The following is a 21,682-nucleotide window of genomic DNA, read 5'->3' as shown; positions in this document are numbered from 1 at the left end:
CACTATAAAGATTAGCATGCAGGTTCCTCGAAAGTCTTAAGAATGGGACCACCATATGACCCAGCTGTACCCTTCCTTGATATCTTTCTAAAAGGATTAAAGATAGAATACTATGGCGATACATACGTACCCATGTTTATAACAGCATAATTCACAATAGACAAATTTTGGAACCAAACTAGGTGTCCATCAACAGATGATGAATAAAGAAAATGTATATACACAATGAAATATCGCTTGGCCATAAAGAAGAAGAAAATTACGTCATTTGCAGGAAAATGGACGGAACTTGAAAATATTGTGCTAAGTGAGATCAATTAGTCTCAGAAAATCAAGGGTTGCATGTTTCTATTATATATAAAAGATAGAAAATAGGAGGCAATAGGGATTCATTCAAATAACAAGAGAGCGATTGAAAAGTGGGAGAGGGCTGGGGGAGGGAGATAGGGAAGGAAAAAAGTAGAACTGAGAAAGGAAACAGTTCTAACTACGCTGTGCGCATATATGACTCTCACTTACATGTGTGGGGAGGGAGGGCGGGGGCAGGTGGGATGTTGCAGGAGACACCAAGGGCTGCATGTGTGCATATTTGTATCACTTTGAACCTCACTGTGATGTATAATTATAATACAGGTTTGTAGAAAGAGTGAATGCTAGGCTCTAGCCTGGTAGAGTCACAGCACAGTAGCTATTAGCCCCTGTTTGCTCTGTCCACCATGAGTGTGATGGGGCCAGAGAGGGGGTTGGGAACCCCAGGGTGGGGAGAGCAGCCGTGCCCTGAGGTCTACTTGCCAGGGCAGTCTTGGCACAAGGAGCTGTGGAAATGACTCTCCTCAGGGAGAGCTCTGTGTGTGTGTGTGTGTGTGTCTGTGTGTGTGTGTGTGTGTGTGTAGAAGTGGACAGTGGTGAGCCTGTTGGAGAGGCTGCTGAGACCTGGAGTGTGGCCCCTTGTGCTCAGACTCCACTGGTCAGGGGACAGTTTAGAAAAGCCACGCTGAGCCAGGCGTGGTGGCGCACGCTTGTAATACCAGCGCTCTCGGGAGGCTGAGACAGGAGGATCGCGCAGGTTCGAAGTCAGCCTCAGCTACTGAGTGAGGCTCTCAGCAACTTAGTGAGACTCTGTTTCAAAAAATAAAATATAAAATAGGTCTGGGAGTGTAGCCTGGCTAAGCCCCTGGGTTCCACCCCCAGTACCACACACACACACACACACACAAAAAAAAAAAAAAAAAAAGAAAGAAAAGAAAAAAAAAAAAGAAAAGAAAAGCCTCGCTGAAGAGGTGGCCCTGGAATTCAGGGCACTCTGAGGTAAGCCAAGAGAGGGGCCGGGGCAGAGCTCCAGGGGAATGCACCTGGTGTAAGCACTTGTGAAATAATCTTGTCTACTCTTCAAGCCCAACCTAGGGCCTGTGATGCATCCCTTGGGCTCTGTAGAGTTGGTACAAGTGGAAGTTTTCAACTACAGCTGTTGATGGACCGCCTGGGCAAGCCCCTGGAATATAAATATGAGTGCAATTTGACCTGGCGCCAAGTTCCTTGGGTGGGAATTTTCCCCACCACAACTGCCTTGGTGTGTCTCTGACATTCTGATCCAGTGTTTTGTTCAATAGCGACTCATGCAGGTCTCGCGGCTGGTCACGTGAAGAATCCCAGCTCAAGTCGTCATCTGTTTATAAACACATGACTGTTAATGACCCCTGGTGGTGGCACACAGTGGGAGCGAGATGTGGAGGAGCAGATGGCCTGGAGAGGAGCTTCCCATGCCAACCTATTCCTGTCTGGGATGGGTGTGGGTGGGTCCAGAACATGAGCTGGCAGCAGCCTTCAGATTCTTAATTTGGAGCCTTTGATCCTGTTACCTGGCTCTGGGCAGGCATTGCCACTACCTCTCTCCTCCACTCCCGTTCCTTTCTTGTTCCTCCGCTTCTTGGTTAGCTCCTCTCCAAAAACCCAAGTGGGTGAATGGCATGGAGAACAGAGAGAAGTCCTGTTCACTGTTGGGACAGACGATGGGCAAGTTGGCATCAGTTCAGGAAGGGAGATTTTGATTGAAAACAAGGACAGAGTGAATCTCTTCATCAAGTGTTGGCCCTCTGGCTGTCCCACGGGTGATGGCGTCTTCCAGTGTAGGGGGCAGTGAGCCGCTGCAGGCAGAGCCCTCCCCTCTGTGGACTTGGGCCCCCGCAGTCTAGCTCCGGCTGGTGGGAGAAGAAGCCACTCCAGGCCACTTCTCCACCTCAATGGTTGGTCCTTTCCCATGTCTTTCTTCCATTTCCTCTTCCATTTGATCATCTGAGTTCCTCATGGCTCATGCTTTGTCAAAGATGCTCAGGACACAGCATCCACCCCTGGAGCTTGAGCAACGTGTATAACAAGATGTTTGTCTGGAGTCTGCTGACCATATAGGCATCAAGCCCAACATAGCAAAATTCTCTAGGGAACCAGTTCTCCCAGCAAGCACGCACATTCCTCCGTGTGTGTCCTGTTCATGCCTGTGTTTTCAGAAGGGCAGAGCGTGGTACTGGAGTCACAGCTGAAGGGAATGGAAAAGCAGTTTTCTTGGTGGGCGTTGTTGAGTGGCAGGGTGGCTGTGGCCTTGGTTACCTGGGAGGAATGGTCCCTCTTCTTGTCTCCTGCCTCCGGCTTCCCCTCCTCCAGACCCCCCCTTAGCCTGAGGCTCACTCCTCAAGGTTAATTTCCCTGACAGCAGCTGCGACTCCATCCTTCTCCTCCTCTTCCTCCTCCTCCTCCCCCTTCTTCTCCTCCTCCCCACTCCACTTTCCACACACACACACACACACACACACACACACACACACACACACACACACACATGCATGCTTTTGAGTTATGTGCCTCCTGTTCTAATGAGATAAACAACATAAGTCTCCTGAGGCTCTGCTCTTCTCTCCGTAAGTGGGACTCCGGGACTGAACGCGTTGGCCCTATAAAGGAAGCCTGGTGACTGTCAGCTTAGTGAGAAGGACAAGGAAGGGGGCGAGTAGCTCCAAGGGAGTTCCTGAGGCCATTTGCTTGTCTGGACAAGGGGAATTCAAAGCAGACATCAAAGAGAATCCTATTTCTACTCTTGTGGCTAAAGAGCTGAAGGGCAACATGGGTGGGTGGTGGTGGGGGGCTTGTCACACCACATGGGCACAGGGCCCAGGACTGGTCTCAGTCAGCTAACTCTCAAAAGCTAGGTGCTATGGGTGCCCTTGTCTCCCAGCGAGGAGGCAGGCTCAGACAGATGTTGGGATATTTTCCAGGACTCATGTGCTCTTCTTTTGAGCCATGGGGTTTCTTCAATCTACTGGAGAAAGAAAGAAACCAAACCAGTCCCCTCTTCTGGACAGTCATATTTCTCACTGAGACTGGCTGTCTGGGAAACTGGGCCTACCACCAGGAGCAGGGTGGCGCGAGGCTGCCTCTGACACACGGGCGCAGTTCGATAGTCTCAGGGAGGCCGTAGGACACAGACAAGTGTTGGCGTTTCCCAACCCCTGCCACTTAGACCTTGGGAGAGAGCCTGCCTGGACCTGCCTCTTCTAACTCACCTGTTTCTGGTCAGGTTAGAAATACCAGGAAGCAGCTCCTGGGGCAGGAAGGAAACTCAAGGTGAGGCAGAGATGCCAGGCTGAGAGGGTGTGGCGGGCCTGTGATGGGCCTGTGATGGGCCTGTGATGGGCCTGTGGTCCAAGCCCACCTTCTGGAGGGAGCCCATCTTGGGTGCTGTGCATCTGAGTGAATGACTCTCCTGGAGCCAGCAACAGCAGGGCCGGCGGTTGTTCGCCTTCTGAGTGTGCTTCAGTTCTGGTTGAATTTTCTGGATACGTATCTATGACGTGCCTTCCAGGCACTACGCGCTAAGTATTAGGAACACTAGAGGTGGATGTGATTCCTACCATCCCGGATCTTATAACACCAGTAGGGGAGACAATCTAGGAAGCAGGCAATTAATTATGATGCCTTGGGGAAAATACAAAGAACCTTGGGATCCTGTATCAAAGGCCATTTCACCAGTCTTGATACATCAGAGAAAATGTGCAGGCAGTAACTTGATGCTGCCTAGACATCCAGAGGTTCTCGGTCAGACATGGAACAACCTGTGGAGTTCTTAAGAAATAGTTGCCCTTCCCCCTACCTACTACATTCAGATCAGGTGGATCTGGCATGAATTTGGGGCACTGGTGTTTTTGAGAAGTTCTCTGGGTGATTTTAGTTCCAGCCTGGGTTAAAAGTCACTACCCCGGTCGGGCGTGGTGACACAAGCTGTAATCCCAGTAACTGGGGTTGCAGCTGGCCTCAGCAACTTAGTGAGGCCCTCTGCAACTTAATGAGAACTGTTTCAGAAATAAAAATTAAAAATAGGGCTGGGAGTATAGTGCAGAGATAGAATGCCCCTGAGTTCAATCCTTACTACAAAAAAAATCACTAACCCCAAATGACAGGGTGAGTGCGGATTGGTGAGACCGGTTCTGGGACGTGGAGTAGCAGGCCAGTATTTGGCCTTCCCGGGGATCCCCAGAGGTGGCCTGGAAATCTGGAAGGAACCCAGATCAACATATCCATTGAGGAATGATAGGATCAGAGACGACGTGGTTCTATGTGAGCCACACCAGAAACAGAGCTAGTTGTAGTGATGTTCCTTTCAAGAGAGGTCACAAATGAACCCCCCCACCCCACGGCAGGGAGAGCATTCGTATCTTTCTTGATTCATCTGGTCTTCTACACATCTGCCAGGAGTCTGGTCCTCAGAGCACAGGGAGCTCAGAGCTGCAGGATCCTATTAAATGAGAGCCCTCTAGGCTCCAACTGTAATAGTTTCTGAGAATCAAAGGGGGAGGGATCAAAATCTCCAACTCGTTCCCAGTCTTGCAACCTGTGGGGCAGCTGTGTGTTCAGAATGGTACTTAGCGCGTAAAGGTCTCTGAACATTTTGGTTCCTTTAATGTTGGGATAGTTGCCTCTGCTTTGGAACCAACCCAACGAGTGAGTGAAGGTGACTGGGAGAAATGAAAAAATGAGCGGATGGATATGTGGCAATGGAACTTTCATAGCGTTTTCTCTGCAAGAAAAGCTTCCCCTCTTTTATTTTTTTATTGGAGCACTATAGTCTACATCATAAATGTGGTTCATGTTGACAATGGCATATATTCACACAGAACTTGGTGCCCCCCCTTAACTTTTGAATTCCCCAAATGTTTCTTTGCCTTTTGGTTTCTTTCTTTCTTTCTTTCTTTCTTTCTTTCTTTCTTTCTTTCTTTCTTTCTTCTTTCTTTCCTTCTCCATGGCACTAAGAATTGAACCCAGGGGCACTCTACCACTGAGCCACACCCCCAGCCCTTTCTATTTTTTTCTATTTATTTTATTTTTTATTTTTTGGTGATACTGGGGGTGGAACCCAGGAGCTTTCTACCTCCGGGCTATACTCCCAGACCTATTTTACATTTTATTTGGAAACAGGGTCTCACTAAGTTGCTGAGAGCCTCACTAAGTAGCTAAGACTGGCTTTGAACCTGTGCGTTCCTCCTGTCTCAGCCTCCCAAGAGCGGGGATTACAAGCGTGTGCCACCACGCCCGGCTATTTTTTGTTTTTATTTTTTATTTTGAAACAGGATCTGGTAAATTGCTGAGGCTGGACTTGAATCTGCAATCCTCTTGTCTCACCCTCCCGAGTACTAGAATTAAAGGCATGTGCACCTGGCTACGTCCTCATGTTTCCTGAGCTCTGTGGTCCCAAGTATAGGCAGTGACACCCATGTGGGGTTGTGTGTTGACATCTCCACATTTTTTCCAGAAGACAGAGTTGTGACCTTAGAGTGAAGCTGGAACATATTAATTAATTAATTAATTAATTCAACATTTAGTTGGGTTCTGTGTCAGGCTCAGGTCTGGTTTTCTGGGAAACCAGAAACAGAAGCCCTTTCCTCGCTGGGCTCTTCCCTGTGGAGGGCTGGTGGGCGGGCGGGCTTATTTGGAGGAACACCAGACAGTGTCTTTAGACTATAACTCACTTCATAGAGCGAAGCCCCTTTTTCTTCTTGCCTCAACTTCCGCCCTGCCCTTTTCTCCTGGAATAGACCCCATCCACCTAGTGTGGAGTCCACGCTCCTCCAGGGCCTCTGGCTGCCACCCTGTGCGCTCCAGGAGCCCCAGGAGTGCTGCCTCATGAGCTCCTATGGGGTTCTTGGCACGACAGTGGTGCTAGGTGCCGGAGGCCAAGTAAGTGGAAGCAAGGGAGACTTCCCCCGGGAGACAGCGTGGTCCACGAACCAGCCGCTGGCCTCCTGTCCATTTCCTTCTGTGAGGCCCAGTCAGGGGCCAGGGATGTGCAGGGATGCCAGCCCCGGGCTCCAGAGTCTGTCTGTTCCCATGGAGGTTGCCCAGGGTGCCGGCAGCAGAGCGTGGGCGGGAGAAGCCAGGTAGTAGGTCTGGCTCTTTGGACCCTGTTTCTTTGAAACGCTTGTCAACGCAGGCTGTCCCCAGGGTGGGTCCACTGACTCTGGCTGCTCCGCCTCCAAAGGGACCTATGTCCTCTGGACCTGGACAGATGCGCAGCCTCTGTACAGCGGCCACCTGGGCTGTGCTGTGGTGGTTCACGCTGGGAGGCTCCTCTTGTGGTCTGCAGCTCCCTTTGGTATTCTCCCCAGGACAGAGCAGAATGGGTCTTGGTAAAGGTGATAAGTCCCTGAAATGGGCTTCCTGAGCAGCGTGGTGTGGTACACAGAGAACTAGATTCACCTTGGCTCTGCCGCCGCCCGGCCGTGTGGTCTGGACCGCCACTGCACCCCTCTGGGATCCGGTTTGCACCCTCTGTGAGTGTCAGGGCTGGGCAGGATAGCTTCCAAGGCCCAATCCAGCCTGGCCCTTCATCTTTACCTTGTCTGTGTCCGCAGGCCTCGCTCCGGGCCAGCTGTACACATACCCTGCCCGCTGCTGGCGCAAGAAGAGACGATTGCACCCACCTGAGGACCCGAAGCTGCGGCTGCTGGAGATAAAACCTGGTGAGTGCTCTCGGCAGGCAGCTCGGCTGGACTATGTGGGAGAGCGGGAGGCCTGGGCGGCGGGGACAGCTGAGCAGCTCCTTGTCCTCAGAGTTGCGTGTTCTGGGAGAGTAAAGGTACACATGTGGTGCTCACCTGTACTCTCCACTGTGTCTCTGCCTGTGAGGCACCCACATGTCCCCCAGCTTCTGGTGTGTCCCCCTTGCCACCGGAGAGAAGTACAGCTGGCATCAGCAGGGGCCAGACCCAGGACTTGCTTTCCTACCAGACTGAAGGAGCTGCAGGGCTTTGGGGGTCAGGTGCTACCTTCCTGTGGCCTCAGTTAAAGACCTTGTGACGGGGCATAGTGGCGTACACCTATAATCCTTATACTTGGGAGGCTGAGACAGGAGGATCTCAGGTTCACCGCCAGCCTCAGTAACTTTGCGAGGCCCTCAGCAACTCAGTGAGACTCTTTTTAAAAAACAATAGGGTTGGGGGTATAGCTCAGAGGTAGAATGCCCCTGGGTTTAACCCCCCAATCTCACACATACGCATGTGTGCACACACACACACACACACACACACACACCCCATCACTGCCGCCACCACCACCACCACCACCACCACTGTGTTCAGTTTCTTACTTGGGGAGACCAGGTTGTTAAAAAGAGAGCCTGTCTTGGCCACATGGAAGAATTGGTGTTCTGAACTTGCCTCAAAGGGATGCAGGATGCTTGGAGACCCTGCAGGAAGAATTTCTTGGTTTATTCTGACTCACATACTGTCTTCACACCTGTGTGTGGGTTGTGGCAAGGCCACCTGATTGCCCAGTCCTTAGTTCCAAGGGAACCTCTGTTCTGGGGGTGTGGGGCTGGGGTGCAACTCAGGCTGTGGGAATGGCGCTTTCCCATGATGCAGAGGTGACAAGCTCCTTCCCACGGTCACCAGAGCATTGCTGAGCACCTGGCAGCGACCTCACTCCTTCCTTTCCACATTGATCCCTTAGGCTGCAAAATCTCTGCCCCTGGTCCCTGCTCCCAGCTCCATGGGAAAGACTGCTGCAGTCGTTCACTTTAACATGGATTTCATGCATGGAGCAGCATCCTGTCCTGAGGGATGGTGAGAGCCGGTGTGCCCATCCGAGTTCTCCAATGTCCTTACACAAGTTACACACTCTCAAGAATAGTCCAAGCCTGGCCTGGTGGCTCACGCTTGTCATCCCAGTTCTTGGGAGGCTGAGACGGGAAGGATCATGGTTCACAGCTAGCCTCAGCTACTTAGTGAGGCCCTGTTTCAAAATAAAGAATAAAAAATAGGGCTGGGGGTAAAGCTCGGAGGTAGAATGCCCCTGGGTTCCATCCCCAGACCCGCAAAGGAATACTCCCGGGTGAGTGGTCCAGTTATTCCATCTGCCCCCCTCTCTGAAGGCAGACCCAAGTCTCCTAGAGGGACACAACCCCAGAGACACAATAGAGCCACGATGTCATTTCACATTTTCTAGTAGCCATATTAAACAAAAAGGAAAAAGAAACGGGGGGAGTAAATTTTAGTAGTATATTGCATTTAACACAGCTTGTCAAATGTTATCATTTCAGCATCACCAAAAGAGTTGATGAGTGAGATCGTCTACATTCTTTGTGGTGGTTTGTGAACTCTGGTGTATATTTTACACTTCCTCACATCTTGTCCTGGACTAGCCCCATTCCAAGTGCTCAGTGGGCACCTGGGGTTAGGGGACCACATTGGTCATATTTTATTTTGAACCAGGGTCTCACTGAGTTGCTGAGAGGCTCTCTGAGTTGCTGAGGCCGACTGTGAACCTATAATCCTCCCATTTCAGCCTCCCATGCATGCACCACTGTGCCTGGCTTAAGAACACTTTGTATCAAAGTAACTGGGTCTTCTTTCATAGAATCAAAACCATTTAGCACCATGAAACACCTTTGATATTAACTCCAATTCTTTACTTTATTGGGATTCAAAGTCAGGCAGGATTCCTGTGGGTCAGCAGCAGAGAATCATGTTGCTCGAGTTCCCCGTTCAGTGCGTATCTACTTCTTCATGATACTTCTTCCTGTTCTTTGTTTGAGAAACTTTTAACAGGTTTTCAGTTAAAGATTTTATCTTATGATTATAAAATTAATATGTAAATCACTAAAATGCACCAAAAGATAGTCGGTATTTCTTCAGTCATAAATGTTAGAAGTTCATCTCCAATTAGCCTAAGCAAGAAATAATTTAAGTAAAGTTCAGTGCTCATTAGCTTCAGGCACAGCTGTATCTAGGTGCTCAAAATTGGGAGGGCTGTATGTGTTACTAACTGTAATATCCTCCTCTCCGCATGGGGCTGGAAAAGTGGCCACTAGTAGCCTTAAACTCAACACAATCACATCCAGAAGAAAGGCAGTCCCCTTCCACAGCTGTGGCAGAGAGGTCTGAGGAAGGACTCATTAGCTGGCTGGGACACTCTGAATGAACAATGAGGCCCATCACAACCTGTCTGAGCAGCCTTTGACCTACTGTAGCCCTGGGGCTAGAGAGGCACAGAACACATGTTATAAGCCTGTTCTATAGGTGAGAGAAATCAGGCTGGGGACAGAACCAAGGAGAATTTGCTGTGTGGAGCATGAATCAGAGAACCAGTAGGCCCCTTTGTGTGACTGAGGTGAGGAGCCATTTTCTGAGCATTTGGCCTTTCTGTCCACGACATTCCCTCCTGGCCCTGCATCCCTCCTGCAGTTCAGTGGGGAGCAGCTGCAGGTAGGAGACACTTCCCCCCATCCTCAGGCCTGCCTGACATGCTAGGGCAGGGAAAAGGAAGAAGCCCAGGGCTGGTGGCCTCTTATAGTTATGTCCCCTCTGGCACACAGTGGCTGAAAGACGCTCAGGGCGCTGGGCTAAGGCCCTCTCTGGAGAGACAAGCACAGCTCTGTGAGGATGGGCCTCACCTGTGCAGCCACATCCCCAGGTGGGTGACACAAGGCCTCCATAAAGCACCGGGGTGCTCAGAGACAGCCAACAGCCCGGGGCCTCAATATGTAACTTTTCAGAAACAGAGCCTGTTCCCAGGTGAACTCACCGCCTCTCCAGGTAATCACATCTACTACTAAGCCTGCTAAAACCCAAATCCAAGCCCAAGCCCCCAAAGCCTTTGGGCAAATGTCTGTCGTTCCCCATCCTGTTCTCAGCCTGCACCTCAGGGCCCAGGCCCGTGCTCAGCACATACCCTACGCCAGCCCGCAAGGACAGGTGGTGAACAGAGATGCTCTGAGAGTGCCCTGGGCCCTGTGACAAGAGGCCCAGCCCTGTACTTCAAAGCAGTCGGGGCCCATCTAGAGAATGGGAAATCACGTGGCCCAAGAAGGGGGCTACAGTCTTTTGGGAGGTGTCTCAGATTGACATTTGCCTTTTTTTTTTTTTTTTTTTTTTTTTTTACAAGAGCCAGAATTTCAGAAAATGACTTCATGTAGTCTCAGCGAGTCCATCTGACTCCTCTGTGCTAAAGTAGAAGGTGGCGCCTCCTCTGGGTGGACAGGCACACAGCGATGTCTGTTTCAGCGGAGCCTAGAACTCAGGCTGATCCTCAGGATTCTGGGTCCCTGGCAGCTGGCCCCATGGGGCTCCACCTGCAAACCTCCAGCGGCTCCTCACCACCCCTAAAGTGCACCTTTCCACCCGAGGGGCCTTCCTCCTTCAGCACGGGGTCAACTTGGACAGTAATTTTAAAGGAACCTCTTCCTTTTCTTCCATTTGATTTGAGCTCAGGTGTTTGGTTGATACTGGTGAGTGTGGCTCAGGCTGGAGTCAGTGGCAGAGTCCCTGGGGAACTTGCAGATTCCCAGTAGGTGGGGGTCCTTGGTGGGGTGGGGCTGAAGGATCCTGAGGACACAGGGAGGGTGAGGCTTGTGATGCGCTCCCTTTAGCCCTGGCAAGAGAATGGGCAGGACAGTCCATTCAGTGCAGGGATATTGAATAGCACCTGTCAGTATTTAAAGAGCATCTATCTGCCCTTTAGCTTAGAAATTCTACTACAAGGAATTTCTCATATATGCTATGTACAACTTAGTATAGGTATATATCTGAAATATAAATATGTGTGTATGTATGTATCTATTGATAGCCATTGTGACATAACTTATAATAAAAAAAGAATAGAAACTACCAGAAGGTGCATTGATGGGGGACTAAATACATAATATAGTCATAAAATAAAATACTATTTTTTATTTTTTTGTTTTGGTGGTACTGGGGTTCCTGGAAGCCCTCCTACCTCTGGGCTACACTCCCAGACCTATTTTTTATATTTTTATTTGGAAACTGGGTCTCTTAAGCCAGCGCGGCTGGCTTTGAACCAGCGTGATCTCCGTCTCCCAAGCACGGGGATTACAAGCGTGTGCCACCAAGCCCAGCTCTATTTTGTCTTTTAAAAGAGTGAGTTATGATGGTGCACACTTGTAATCCCCGCGCTTGGGAGGCTGAGACAAGAGGATCACACAGGTTGGAAGCCAGCCTCAGCTACTTAGTGAGGCTCTCAGCAACTTAGTGAGACCCTCTTTTCAAATTAAAAAAATATATAAAATAGGTCTGGGAGTATAGCCTGGAGGTAGAAAGCCTCTGGGTTCCACCCCCAGTACCAATAAAACAAAAACAAAAACAACCTTCCCAAAACAAAACAAAACAAACAAACAAAAAAAGAGAGTTAAACGCCAGGCGTGGTGGCGCATGCTTGTAATCCCCACGCTTGGGAGGATGGCACAGGTTCAAAGCCAGCCTCAGCTACTTAGTGAGGCTCTCAGCAACTTAGTGAGACCCTGTTTCTAAATAAATTATAAAATAGGTCTGGGAGTATAGCCCAGAGGTAGAAAGCCTCTGGGTTCCTCCTCCAGTACCACCAAAAATAAAAAGAGAGTTAAAAAAAAAAAAAAACCAGAAAGATGCCTATGGAATACTGTTAAGTGGGGACAAGAAGCAAATTGTGTACAACATTTTGTATACTTCTCTTTGGACAAAACTTGCTGAAAAATCAGTCATTCATTTGTCTGTCCTGAGATGAATCTCTTTAAATTTGTGGAAATCAGGAGACTGAGTTTCTGTTGAAAGAAAATTAGCCTGCCCACGCATACTTGGCACCCTGCTACCATCCAGCCCCCACCCCCGGCAGCCCATTTTTCCTTTCCCTGCCCTCCCAGCACCCTGGGGTGGCTCCCCTGAGCTCCCCCTGATGTGTTCCAGGGATCTAGGTATGTCCGTGGCTCTGGAAGCCCTCTGGGTTCCCATCGCCACCCTGAGCTGCCCTCATCTCCTGGGCCTGGGAGACACTGGGAGTCACCGCCTGGAACTGAACCGTCTCCAACCGTGAGCCTCCTCCGTGAGACCTTTACATGTAGGAGATGCCAGCAGCGCATCACACCAACACAACAACGCTCAGCTCTCCTTTCTGTCTTCCTTTTTGTCCCTGCCTGAATTTAGCAGCTTTCTCCAAGAAAGGCCAGAATGTGGCGGGGTTAGAGTCACCCCTGGCCCCACCGGGTCTTCAGAGCTATGTCAAGAGAACAGGTCAGGGCGAGGGAGCGTGCGCAATTTTAGGAGTCTTGTGGAACCTTAGACAGGGCCACAGAATCCTGGCTTCTAGTTTAGCCCCAAATCACGAAGCCCATCTGGGATGAGGAGCGGCCCAGGTTGGGAAGAGGGGAGCCGGATCTCCTGGGCTCAAGTGTAATTTATACACTTGAGAGAGGGGCTTCCCAGTCCTGCCCGCTTCCTCCTGGAATATGCCATTCCTCCAATGTTTCTTTACAACTTGCTTGAAAGAAAATGTGTGTGTGAGGTGGGAAGAGGCCGCGGGCTGGGGAGAGAGCGCTCTTAGGAGTCTGAAAGCATTCTCGGTGCTGCTGAACCTATGCGCTGCTCACACCAAACATCACCCCTCCAGTGAGTCTTGAATAAACATCTCACAACCTCCCGCTTGCCTGGGCGTCTGAAGGACAACACACACAACATTATTTCTCTCGGCTGACTGACAATTGAGTTCAGTGTTCTCTGTGGCGGCGACGCAAGGTGTTCCGTGGTGCCGACATTGCAATTCCTACAACACGGAGACCCGGGCAGGGGCCCGGGCCAGGGAGGGGCCTCCCCCAGGACCGCTTCCTCAAGAATCGAGCTCTGTCCTTGGGAAGGGTTGCCAGGCCGACAGGCAAGAGAGGTAGATAGCAAATATCTGCTGGAAGGCCCAGAAGCAGGGCAGATGTTGGGCAAAAGCCAGTTGATTTGAAAGGGGGCCTTTACACTTCTTTTTCTTTTTCTTTTTTTTTGTTGCTTGTTTGTTTGAATGAAGCAAAGAAAAAGTCTGGAAACAAACTTTTGCTTCTGTCCCACTGGATTAAATGCTCAGATAGTCTGCTTAGATCAATTTAGCATCCTTCAACCCTAGACCTTTGGTCCCTGTAGTCTCGGCCGATATTATCTTCATTTTAGAGGCTGGGAAACCGTGGTGCAGATTAGGAAGTTAATTTCCCAGGGGCATCGGTGGTGAGGCCAAGGAAAGAGCCCCGAGGGGAGCCGGGCACGCTGGCACCATTCGCCCTAAGACCCAGTGTGCACAATTGACCCTAACGGCTCTGCCGGCCGGTCCCCAGCTCCCTGAGTACCCCAGGCCTTGCCAACTCCTTCTGCCTAGGGACATTTGGGGGACATCAGGCTCTTGGCCCCCACTCCCTGCTTGAAAATTCCAAGGGCGATAGAAGGGAAGGCAGGCAGGAATGGGGCTCTGGTTCTTTCCTTTGGTGTTTCCAGGTTTTGGCAGTCCCTCAATGGCTGGGATGAATGGTGAGGATAACCAGCACATCTTTGGGGAAACCACCAGCAGGGCAGAGTCCCTAAAGGGGACAGTACTGTACTGTGTCCCAGAGCAGAGCTGGTCTTAAGCCAGCCGAGGAGCCAGTCACAGGGACCCTCAGAAGGGTGTCCCCCAAGAGGGTGGTCCAGGCGGGGGAGGCAGAGGGGCTGAGTCCCACTGCTTCCCCCACCTAGGGTGCTGTCCCTGCCACAGGATGATCTGCCAGAACTCTACAGATGGGAGCAGGCTGCGGCCAACTCCCCCAGCCTTTGAAAGTCCTGCATCTTAATTAGTTCCCTACTGCTTTTGTACATGGCCCACATTTTAATAGTCTCCAGGCTTCTTCCGCCATTTGCTCTCTGATGTTTGGTGCGATTTCTCTTCTCTCCAAGACGCCCCCCCCCCAACCCGGCTCCTCCGACACCCTCCCGTCCGGGAGCAACTTAAGGAAGGCCGATGTGCCAAGCATGTAGCCTGAGATTGATGAGGCTGTCAGTGGGCTCCGGTGCCCCCAGCCCTCCCCCCTGCCGGGCTCCTCAGATGGATGAGCCGAGAGGAGGTGGGCATGGCGGGGGAGGCGAAGGAAGGGACCCAGGGAGCCCCGAGCCAGGTGTGAGCCGGTGGACAGCATGACCTTCTCCAGGCCCGCAGAGGAGTCTGGCTGTGTCCTTCCAAGGGGGAAGGACGCTCGGGCCCCAGCGCCGCTGTCTGTCAGGGCTTATCTGGCTCAGTGCGGGGGTGGGGGGGTTGCCTGAGCTTGGTACGGTCGGGAGGATGGATGCCTTCAAGTGCATCAGGGGGAAATGACCAGTCATTTATCTCTTTCCTGCAGTGTCAGAGCCCGCAGCCATCCATCCTGAGGCCTGCGGCGGCAGCAGCCTCGTCTGCTCTCATGGGCCTCCTGAGCAGGCCAGGCGGGGAGAGGTGGCAGGCCTCTCTGGGCCCATTCTGTGCGCTGCCGCCTGCCTGTGCTTCCGGGGCCTCTCCTTTGGCCTCCTGCAGGCACAGGGAAGGAGCCAGGGCGAGGCCGTGTTGTCTGGTGTCTTTGGCACTGCTGGCGTCCAGTAGGGCTCTGGGAGCCGGGGCTGACGGAGGAAGCAGGCCTGCTCTGGAAGTGGGCTGGGAGGCCACAAGGCTGCTGTGGCTTCCACGGCCATGTTTTGCGGTGGGGCCTGGAGAAGCTGTTTAGGGCAGGGCTCGCAAGCCCGAGGGTGCACCCAGCCATATCCTTGCCTTCGCCTGCATCTCTTCCCACTGGCAGTCCAGCTGTGAGGGCTGGGGACCATCCATGTGTTCATCTACACACCTAGCACCCAGCATGAAGCTCAACACAAACAGGTGGACAGGAAAGCTTCTTTTAAGGATTCTTTAAAGATGAAGAGTCTCTTTTACAGATGAAGGAGACCGAGGCAGAGAGAGGCTGAGCTGAGCATCCCAACTAGGTTCCATCCTAGCCTGGGGGACCCAAGTTCTGCCCTCTTGCTCGTCTTTGGGTGTAGGTGTGGGAGCCTTCCCTGTGCCAAACAGATGTCCTTTGCAGGAGAAAAGGCACTGAACAGGGATATAAGACCTGGGTTCAAGTCCAGACGCCTCCACTGACAGGCTTTGTGATGGGGAGGCAGTTACCTAAGAGCTCTGGCCTTGATTCTGTACCTGTGAAATGTGGGTCATGGTAGCTTCATGGGTCACTTGGCAAGTGGACGCCACCCAGCCACGCTGCAGGTGGGCCCAGGGCCTCGGCCGACGTTGCTCCAGCCCTCGCACCAATAGCGAGCTTGCTGGTTTGCTGCCCTGTTGGAAAAGTGTGTGTGCTCCCACCTAGAATGGGGAGTCTTTAACAAAGGGCTCCAGTCTGGCGCCTTCCACATGGAGGAGAGCAGGCCTGATACCTGGTTGGGAGGCCCACCTTTACCAGAAACACAGCTAGCATGGCCTTGCCCCTTAGGTCCCAGAATTGCACCCTCTAGCATTCGTTCCTTACCTGGGCACAGCGGAGGTGAACTGGGAAGGCTTCCTTTCTGCTTCACCACCCCTGCTATTCCAAGGCCTGCTAGGCCAGGCCCACGCCTGGGCCTTTTCTCCTGCCCTTGGTGTAGGCTGGTCTGCTTTCTTCTTGGAGAACCATTCCCCATGGACTTGCTCTGGTACTGCCCCGCCCCCGGGCCCCCTTAGCATTGGCTTTGTATCTGCCCTGGCTCACTGGGTGTGGAAGCCCGCTGCCCCTGGGCCAGGGCATGGCTCCCAGTCACACTGACCCAGGACACGTCCTGTTACGCACAGCTCCCTCCTGAGCAGCAGACTCATTGGCGGGGCTCCACACATACGCCAATATTATTTCAATAACTCCGAACTGGTCCCCGCTCTGTCCTCACCCTCCAGAAGTTGGATGCTGTTGCAGCATGGGTATCATCATGTTACCCCTTCCTCTAGTGGGCTGCCCCGGGGTTCAGGGTGGAAGCTGACCCTCCCCAGTGCCTGCACAGCGCTCCAAGGCTTCCTCATCTGTCCCCAGGCAGACTGGTGGCTCCAGGGTCCCTGCCCTGCTGCTCCTAGCCTGAATGTCCTTGCCTGGCTGTCAGTGAGCCCTCCCAGCTGCCTCTCCAGCCTGGAGCTTTCCTGGCCACATTAAACACGCAACCCCACCCCCACCCCGGGCTCCAGCTTCTCTGCCTCTGCTCTGGTGCTCTTTCTCTCTCCCAACGCACTAATTAGCAAAGGTCAGACCGTAGGTTTTACTTGTTTATTTCTACCTGCTTGTGTTATTTCCGAGGACTAGAATATGAGTTCTATGCGGGCAGGCGTTTTGTCTCTTTTTGTTCACAGCCATGTGCCCAGCACCAAGAACGGAGCCTGGCATGTAGTAAGTGCTCAGTAATTATTTGTCAAGCAAATGAAGATGGCAGGGCCTCTTCCACCATGGCTCCGCCATGGCTGTCGCCCAAAGCTTCAGGAGCAGCCCTGCCCCCCACCGTGGCGTGGAAGCAGGGCCAGCTGGGTCTCACAGTCCCTTTAATGGCTCCAGACTCTGCCTTGGCCCCAGTGCATGCTGGGGAGAGCTGGGCTCACCGTGTCTGGTGGTTGGAGGGCGTCAGCAGGGGGAGCTTGGGTTGAGGAGCACAGACACTTTTTCTCTGTTACAGACAGAGAAAAAGGCTAAGTGTTCTCCAGTGGTAAAGCAGAGAGACTTTTACTCAAGAGCACCTTCTTATGCGTCCTAATAGTCTGAAGTTCCTTGAGCAGCTGTTTATTTTTATTTTACTTCCTCCACCTTTACTAAGATATAGTTGACAAATAAAAATAACACACACACACACACACACACACACACACACACACACACGCACGCACGCACATATAGATAGACACTGGAAAATCCCCTGGAAAAGCTCACGTATTGATAGTGAAAAACTGTTCAGAGGTGAAATGGTTGAATGGGGCGGTCTAATCTCACCAGTGGATCAGTCTACCCATGGCTTAATGGAGCTGTTAAGTGGTAAGGTAGAGAGGTCGGGGTGGATGGAGGAGATAGGTCACCGAGGGTGTGGCCTCCGGAGCTCTCTACACATCCCTCATCCCCTTGCCTTGTTCTCTCTGCTTCCCACCGCCATGCCCCGAGCTCCACAGACATGACCCAGCCTAACATGGACTGAATTTTCCTCGAGAGCTGTGAGCAAATAGGTCTTCTTCTAAGTTGTGGTCATCAGGTGTTTTGGATCACAGCAGTGAGAGTGCTGACAGAACCGTCCATCAATCACATACTACTATGTGATTTTTTTTTTTTGGTACTTGAGATTAAACTCAGGGACACTCTATCCCTGAACTATACTCTCAGCCCTTTTGATTTTTAATTTTGAAACAGGGTCTCACTAAGTTGCTGAGGGTCCCTTCAAGTTGCCGAGGCTGGCCTTGAACCTGTGGTTCTCCTGTTTCAGCTTCCTAAGTACTGGGATCACAGGCATGTGCCACCATGCCCAGCTTGCTTGTGATGTTCTGCTATATATATTTGGAAATCATTCAATAAAGCTAATGAATATATCTCTCACCTCACGTATTCACTATTCTTTTGTGATGAGAACCTTTTAAGATCTACTCTTAGCTATTTTCAAGTATAGAATATATTATTAATAATTGTAGTCACCATGCTGCACAGTGGATCTCTACGATATATTCATCCTAACTGCAATTTTGTACCCTTCACCAACATCCTTCAAGCCCCCACCCCCCCTCTGGAAATAGTTCACCCACTCAACTCATTCCCACCACCTTCCCTGTCTCTCCCCAGCCCACAAAGCTGCGTTTTCTTGGTCCGTGGGCCAGCCCCGTGGTTACTTCCTTTGACAGTGTGGGCATTTTCCTTTGTCTCAGGGCTGGGGAGAAGCTCATCTCTGGCCCCAACCTCAGATTCTGGAACACATCCTTGCATGTCTACTTATGGGGGAGCGGGTGGGCAGAGCAGAAGAATTGTGGCCGAATGATCACTCTTCCCATTGTGCAGATATCTTGAAATTCTAAAATAAGCAATAACGAGGGCCTGGGGTACAGCCTGGTTGATGGGTCTTCAATGTGAACCGCATCTATTTTGAGTTTTATGAATCACAAAACAGGGTGTCAAATGCAGCCAAGAACAAGGCTCCCCTAGGGAATGAACAGACGGATTCCTGGGCCTGCCACCATCGTAGAAATCAGGTCTCTGTCTCTCCCACCCCATCTTCCTCTGTGTGGTGAGAGATAACAATACCCCCTTCCTTCTCCCTCCATGAGTCTGAAAGCCTGCTGGGGATGAATGGAATCATGATTCTTAAGCTCCTTGCTCCTAGGTGTAAGTTGATGTATAAATCCAAGGACATATGATGAGCTTATCTCCTCAAAATAATAAGCACCCAGAAGAGAAAACTACACATTTGTATTTTTAAGGAAAAACTAGAGGCAGGTTAAAAAAAATTCAAGCACTCACAACGTAGCAGGAGGAATCTTTGCCATTGCTATGGGATTGCTTCCTCCCTTTTGCACCATAACTCTATCTCCAGGTCCCCACATCAGAGGAGCCTGTGATGGATGGACGGATGGATGCTCCTTGCCGGGGTGTTTCACCACGATTTCCCTTGGGGCAGGCTGTCTGTTGGCAGAGCCCAGCCTCCCGAAAGATGGTATCTCTCACAAACTCGACAGCAAACAGACAGCTCCTCTCTTTGTATATTTCCCCAAAGAAGAACAGTCTTAATCTGTTTTTTATATGGCATATTTTATTATAATCCAGAGATGACTTGCAGGCTCCCAGTCCTCCATCCTGAGCCTAATAACGGAGGAGAAAGAGTCAGAGGCTCCGTGAGCCTGTGACATCCGAGGCGTTTGCATTTTTAAATGACCTGGGATTTAATTACTCACTGTGCTCCCGTGCTGCACTTTCAGACGCATCCCGTTAATGAGCTCGGTGGCTCCAAGAGCCCAGTGGAGGCTTTTCTTTCGGTGCAATGGGTGGCAGGCTTGGGCACCTGTGTCACAGGCTTGTGGCTTTGATCTGGACCCGAGAGGATGGTTGCCCTGTCCAGGGCCTGGGGAGAAGCCATTGCTCTTCACTGGAAAACATTTTTTTCTTTGCTTTTATTTGTGCCTTAAAAAAAAAAAAAGACTTTCTATGCTCCAGTCCTTGTTTGTCTAAGAGGTTTTTTCTTATTTGGAGACCGATTTGCTTCGGTTTGCACAGAAGCTGTCTCTGGTGTGATGGATCGTGCTGGAAGTCACCCAAGGAGTATCTCTGTTCCCAATTAGAAGTGGAGGCAGAGCTGCTTATGGGGGCCCAGGGAGGCGGCTGGCTTGGGTGACAGCTGTTGCCGCTCTGGAGAAAGTAACGATCCATAGGTTTATATCCATGTGTATAAAATCAGGCTAATTTAAAGATGAATCATGTGTGTGCATTTTGGACCATTTTCTTTTAATGTTCAATGTGTGATGGCTCCTGTCAGGTTATGTGGTCTCCGATTTGTATGAGGCACAAAATGAATATACTTTTAAAAAATTGCTAGATCCTGTTAAGAACCATATATATCCAGAAGAGCCAGATTAGAATAAAATTGAATCAATGAAATCCCTAGGGGCACAGTAGACGTGTGTCTAGGATGTTCACTGTGCAAGAACCTAGACCTGTTCCTTTTATTCCCCCTTCACTCTGGGTCCTCCTGAGGTCATGGGGCAGAGGATGCACCCTCTGTGGGAGGGGTGGTTACCCCTTCATTCTGGCCATCCAGGCCTTACCCATAGTGCTTTGCAACTAGGGTTTGCCAGTGCATGGCTAGAATACTGCTCATGGAATAGAACTTGACTGGGTCTTAACCTGTGAAGTCCCAAGTTTTCAATTCTGTGAATATTTCAGTGAGGTTGACACAGGTGCATTCAAATAATTTAGAAATCACAATCTAGAGCTTATATATTTGATATATTAATGTAATTATGTTACAATCAGCATAATACAATTGTATTATCACTGTAATATAATTATATTACATATGATACATTATAATATAATTATATTATATATGATGTGATTATAGTATATGTTATATACAATGTTTACATTTTTATAGATTTCATATCTGGGACAATGGGATGAAATGAATTAAACAGACATTGTTAAAAACCATGTTTAAATTTCTACCAATTTTTGGAAGTGAAATCATAGTAAACATTTCTTTTAATGCTGTGGATGTGCACTGTCCACCTAGAGCAGCCATTTTTCTTATGTAGCTGTGGAGCAGGTGGAAGGTGGCTCGTCTGAATTGAGGTGTGCCCTAGTATAAACCGCACACCAGAGAGAGAAGACTTAATGCACACAATAACGCAAACGATCGCAATGTTTTTCTTACACTGATTTCTGTTGAAATAGTAATGTTTTGGAAATACTAGATTAAATAAAATACATTATTAAAATCCATTGCAGCTGGACATGGTGCTGTGTGCCTGTAATGCCGGTACCTGGGAGGCTGAGAACGGAGAACTGCAGGTTCGAGGACAGCCTCAGCAACTTAGTGAGATTCTCAGCAACCCAGCAGGACCTTATTTCAAGATAAAAACACAGAAAGTCTTGGGGTATAGCTTGGAGGCAGAATGCCCCTGGGTTCAATCCCCAATGCTGTAAACAAACAAACAAACAAACAAATCAATTGTACCTGCTTCTCTTTCCTTTTTAAAATGTGGCTACAAGAAAGTTTAAAATGACAAAAGTGGCTTGCATTATATTCCTACCGGACAGTACAGCTGTATAATCACAGTCAGAATGATTCAAACTTTGATAGTAACAGTAACATCCAGCATTTGGAGGGCACTCAGTGTGCCAGGTTCTTTGCATAAACAATTTAATTTTGAATTCAAGTGTTGAGTAGAATAAGACAAATAAGAACTGATAAGCCTCATTTTCCACCCTGCTTCTTACATTAGTTTTTTCATGGGTGCCCTTGGAGAATCTTTATGCTGTGTATGGCTTTGATTCTCACAACAACTCTGTAAAATAGACACTCTGATCACCCTCATTACACATAAAGCAATGGAAACATGGGTTAAGGAACTAGCCTGGGGCCCTCGACTAACAAAATGGAAAAGTTGGGGTTTGATTTCAGGACTGCCTGAAAGCAGAGCCTATATAAGCCAATTAAATATTTTGGTCATTAGGAAAGAATGAAGTCTATACATTTCTCTGGGACCCTGGGAAAGGCCTCTGTCTGTCTCGCTTTCCTCTTTAAGGAAATGGCCTCTGGTGCTGCCCTTTCCAGCTCTCTACATCTAGGGAACCCAGGGCTGTTTTCCTATTTTGTGTTCCATTTTCCCTCTTGATTCTTACACTGTGCCTCTCTGGTACAAAAGTCTGGTT

The 21,682-nt window shown here is 50.1% G+C and overlaps 1 protein-coding gene across 3 annotated transcripts in view; it reads left to right on the top strand.

The window, feature by feature from the left end:
- Positions 1-21,682, top strand: part of DPF3 (double PHD fingers 3) — a gene marked incomplete at both ends in the record, with an annotated part of 278,709 nt that overhangs the window by 138,120 nt on the left and 118,907 nt on the right. For all 3 annotated transcript variants that reach the window (XM_080707328.1, XM_080707330.1, XM_080707329.1), the window contains one exon: positions 6,897-7,004. In XM_080707328.1, coding sequence (XP_080563454.1) covers positions 6,897-7,004 — 108 coding nt within the window. The remainder of the gene's footprint in view (positions 1-6,896; positions 7,005-21,682) is intronic.

The sequence above is a fragment of the Muscardinus avellanarius genome (assembly GCF_963383645.1).
Source record: "Muscardinus avellanarius genome assembly, chromosome: 12".
In the NCBI taxonomy this organism is placed as follows: Eukaryota; Metazoa; Chordata; class Mammalia; order Rodentia; family Gliridae; genus Muscardinus; species Muscardinus avellanarius.
The sequence above is the reverse complement of the archived record's forward strand: the minus strand, read 5'-3'. Positions and strand labels throughout refer to the sequence as shown.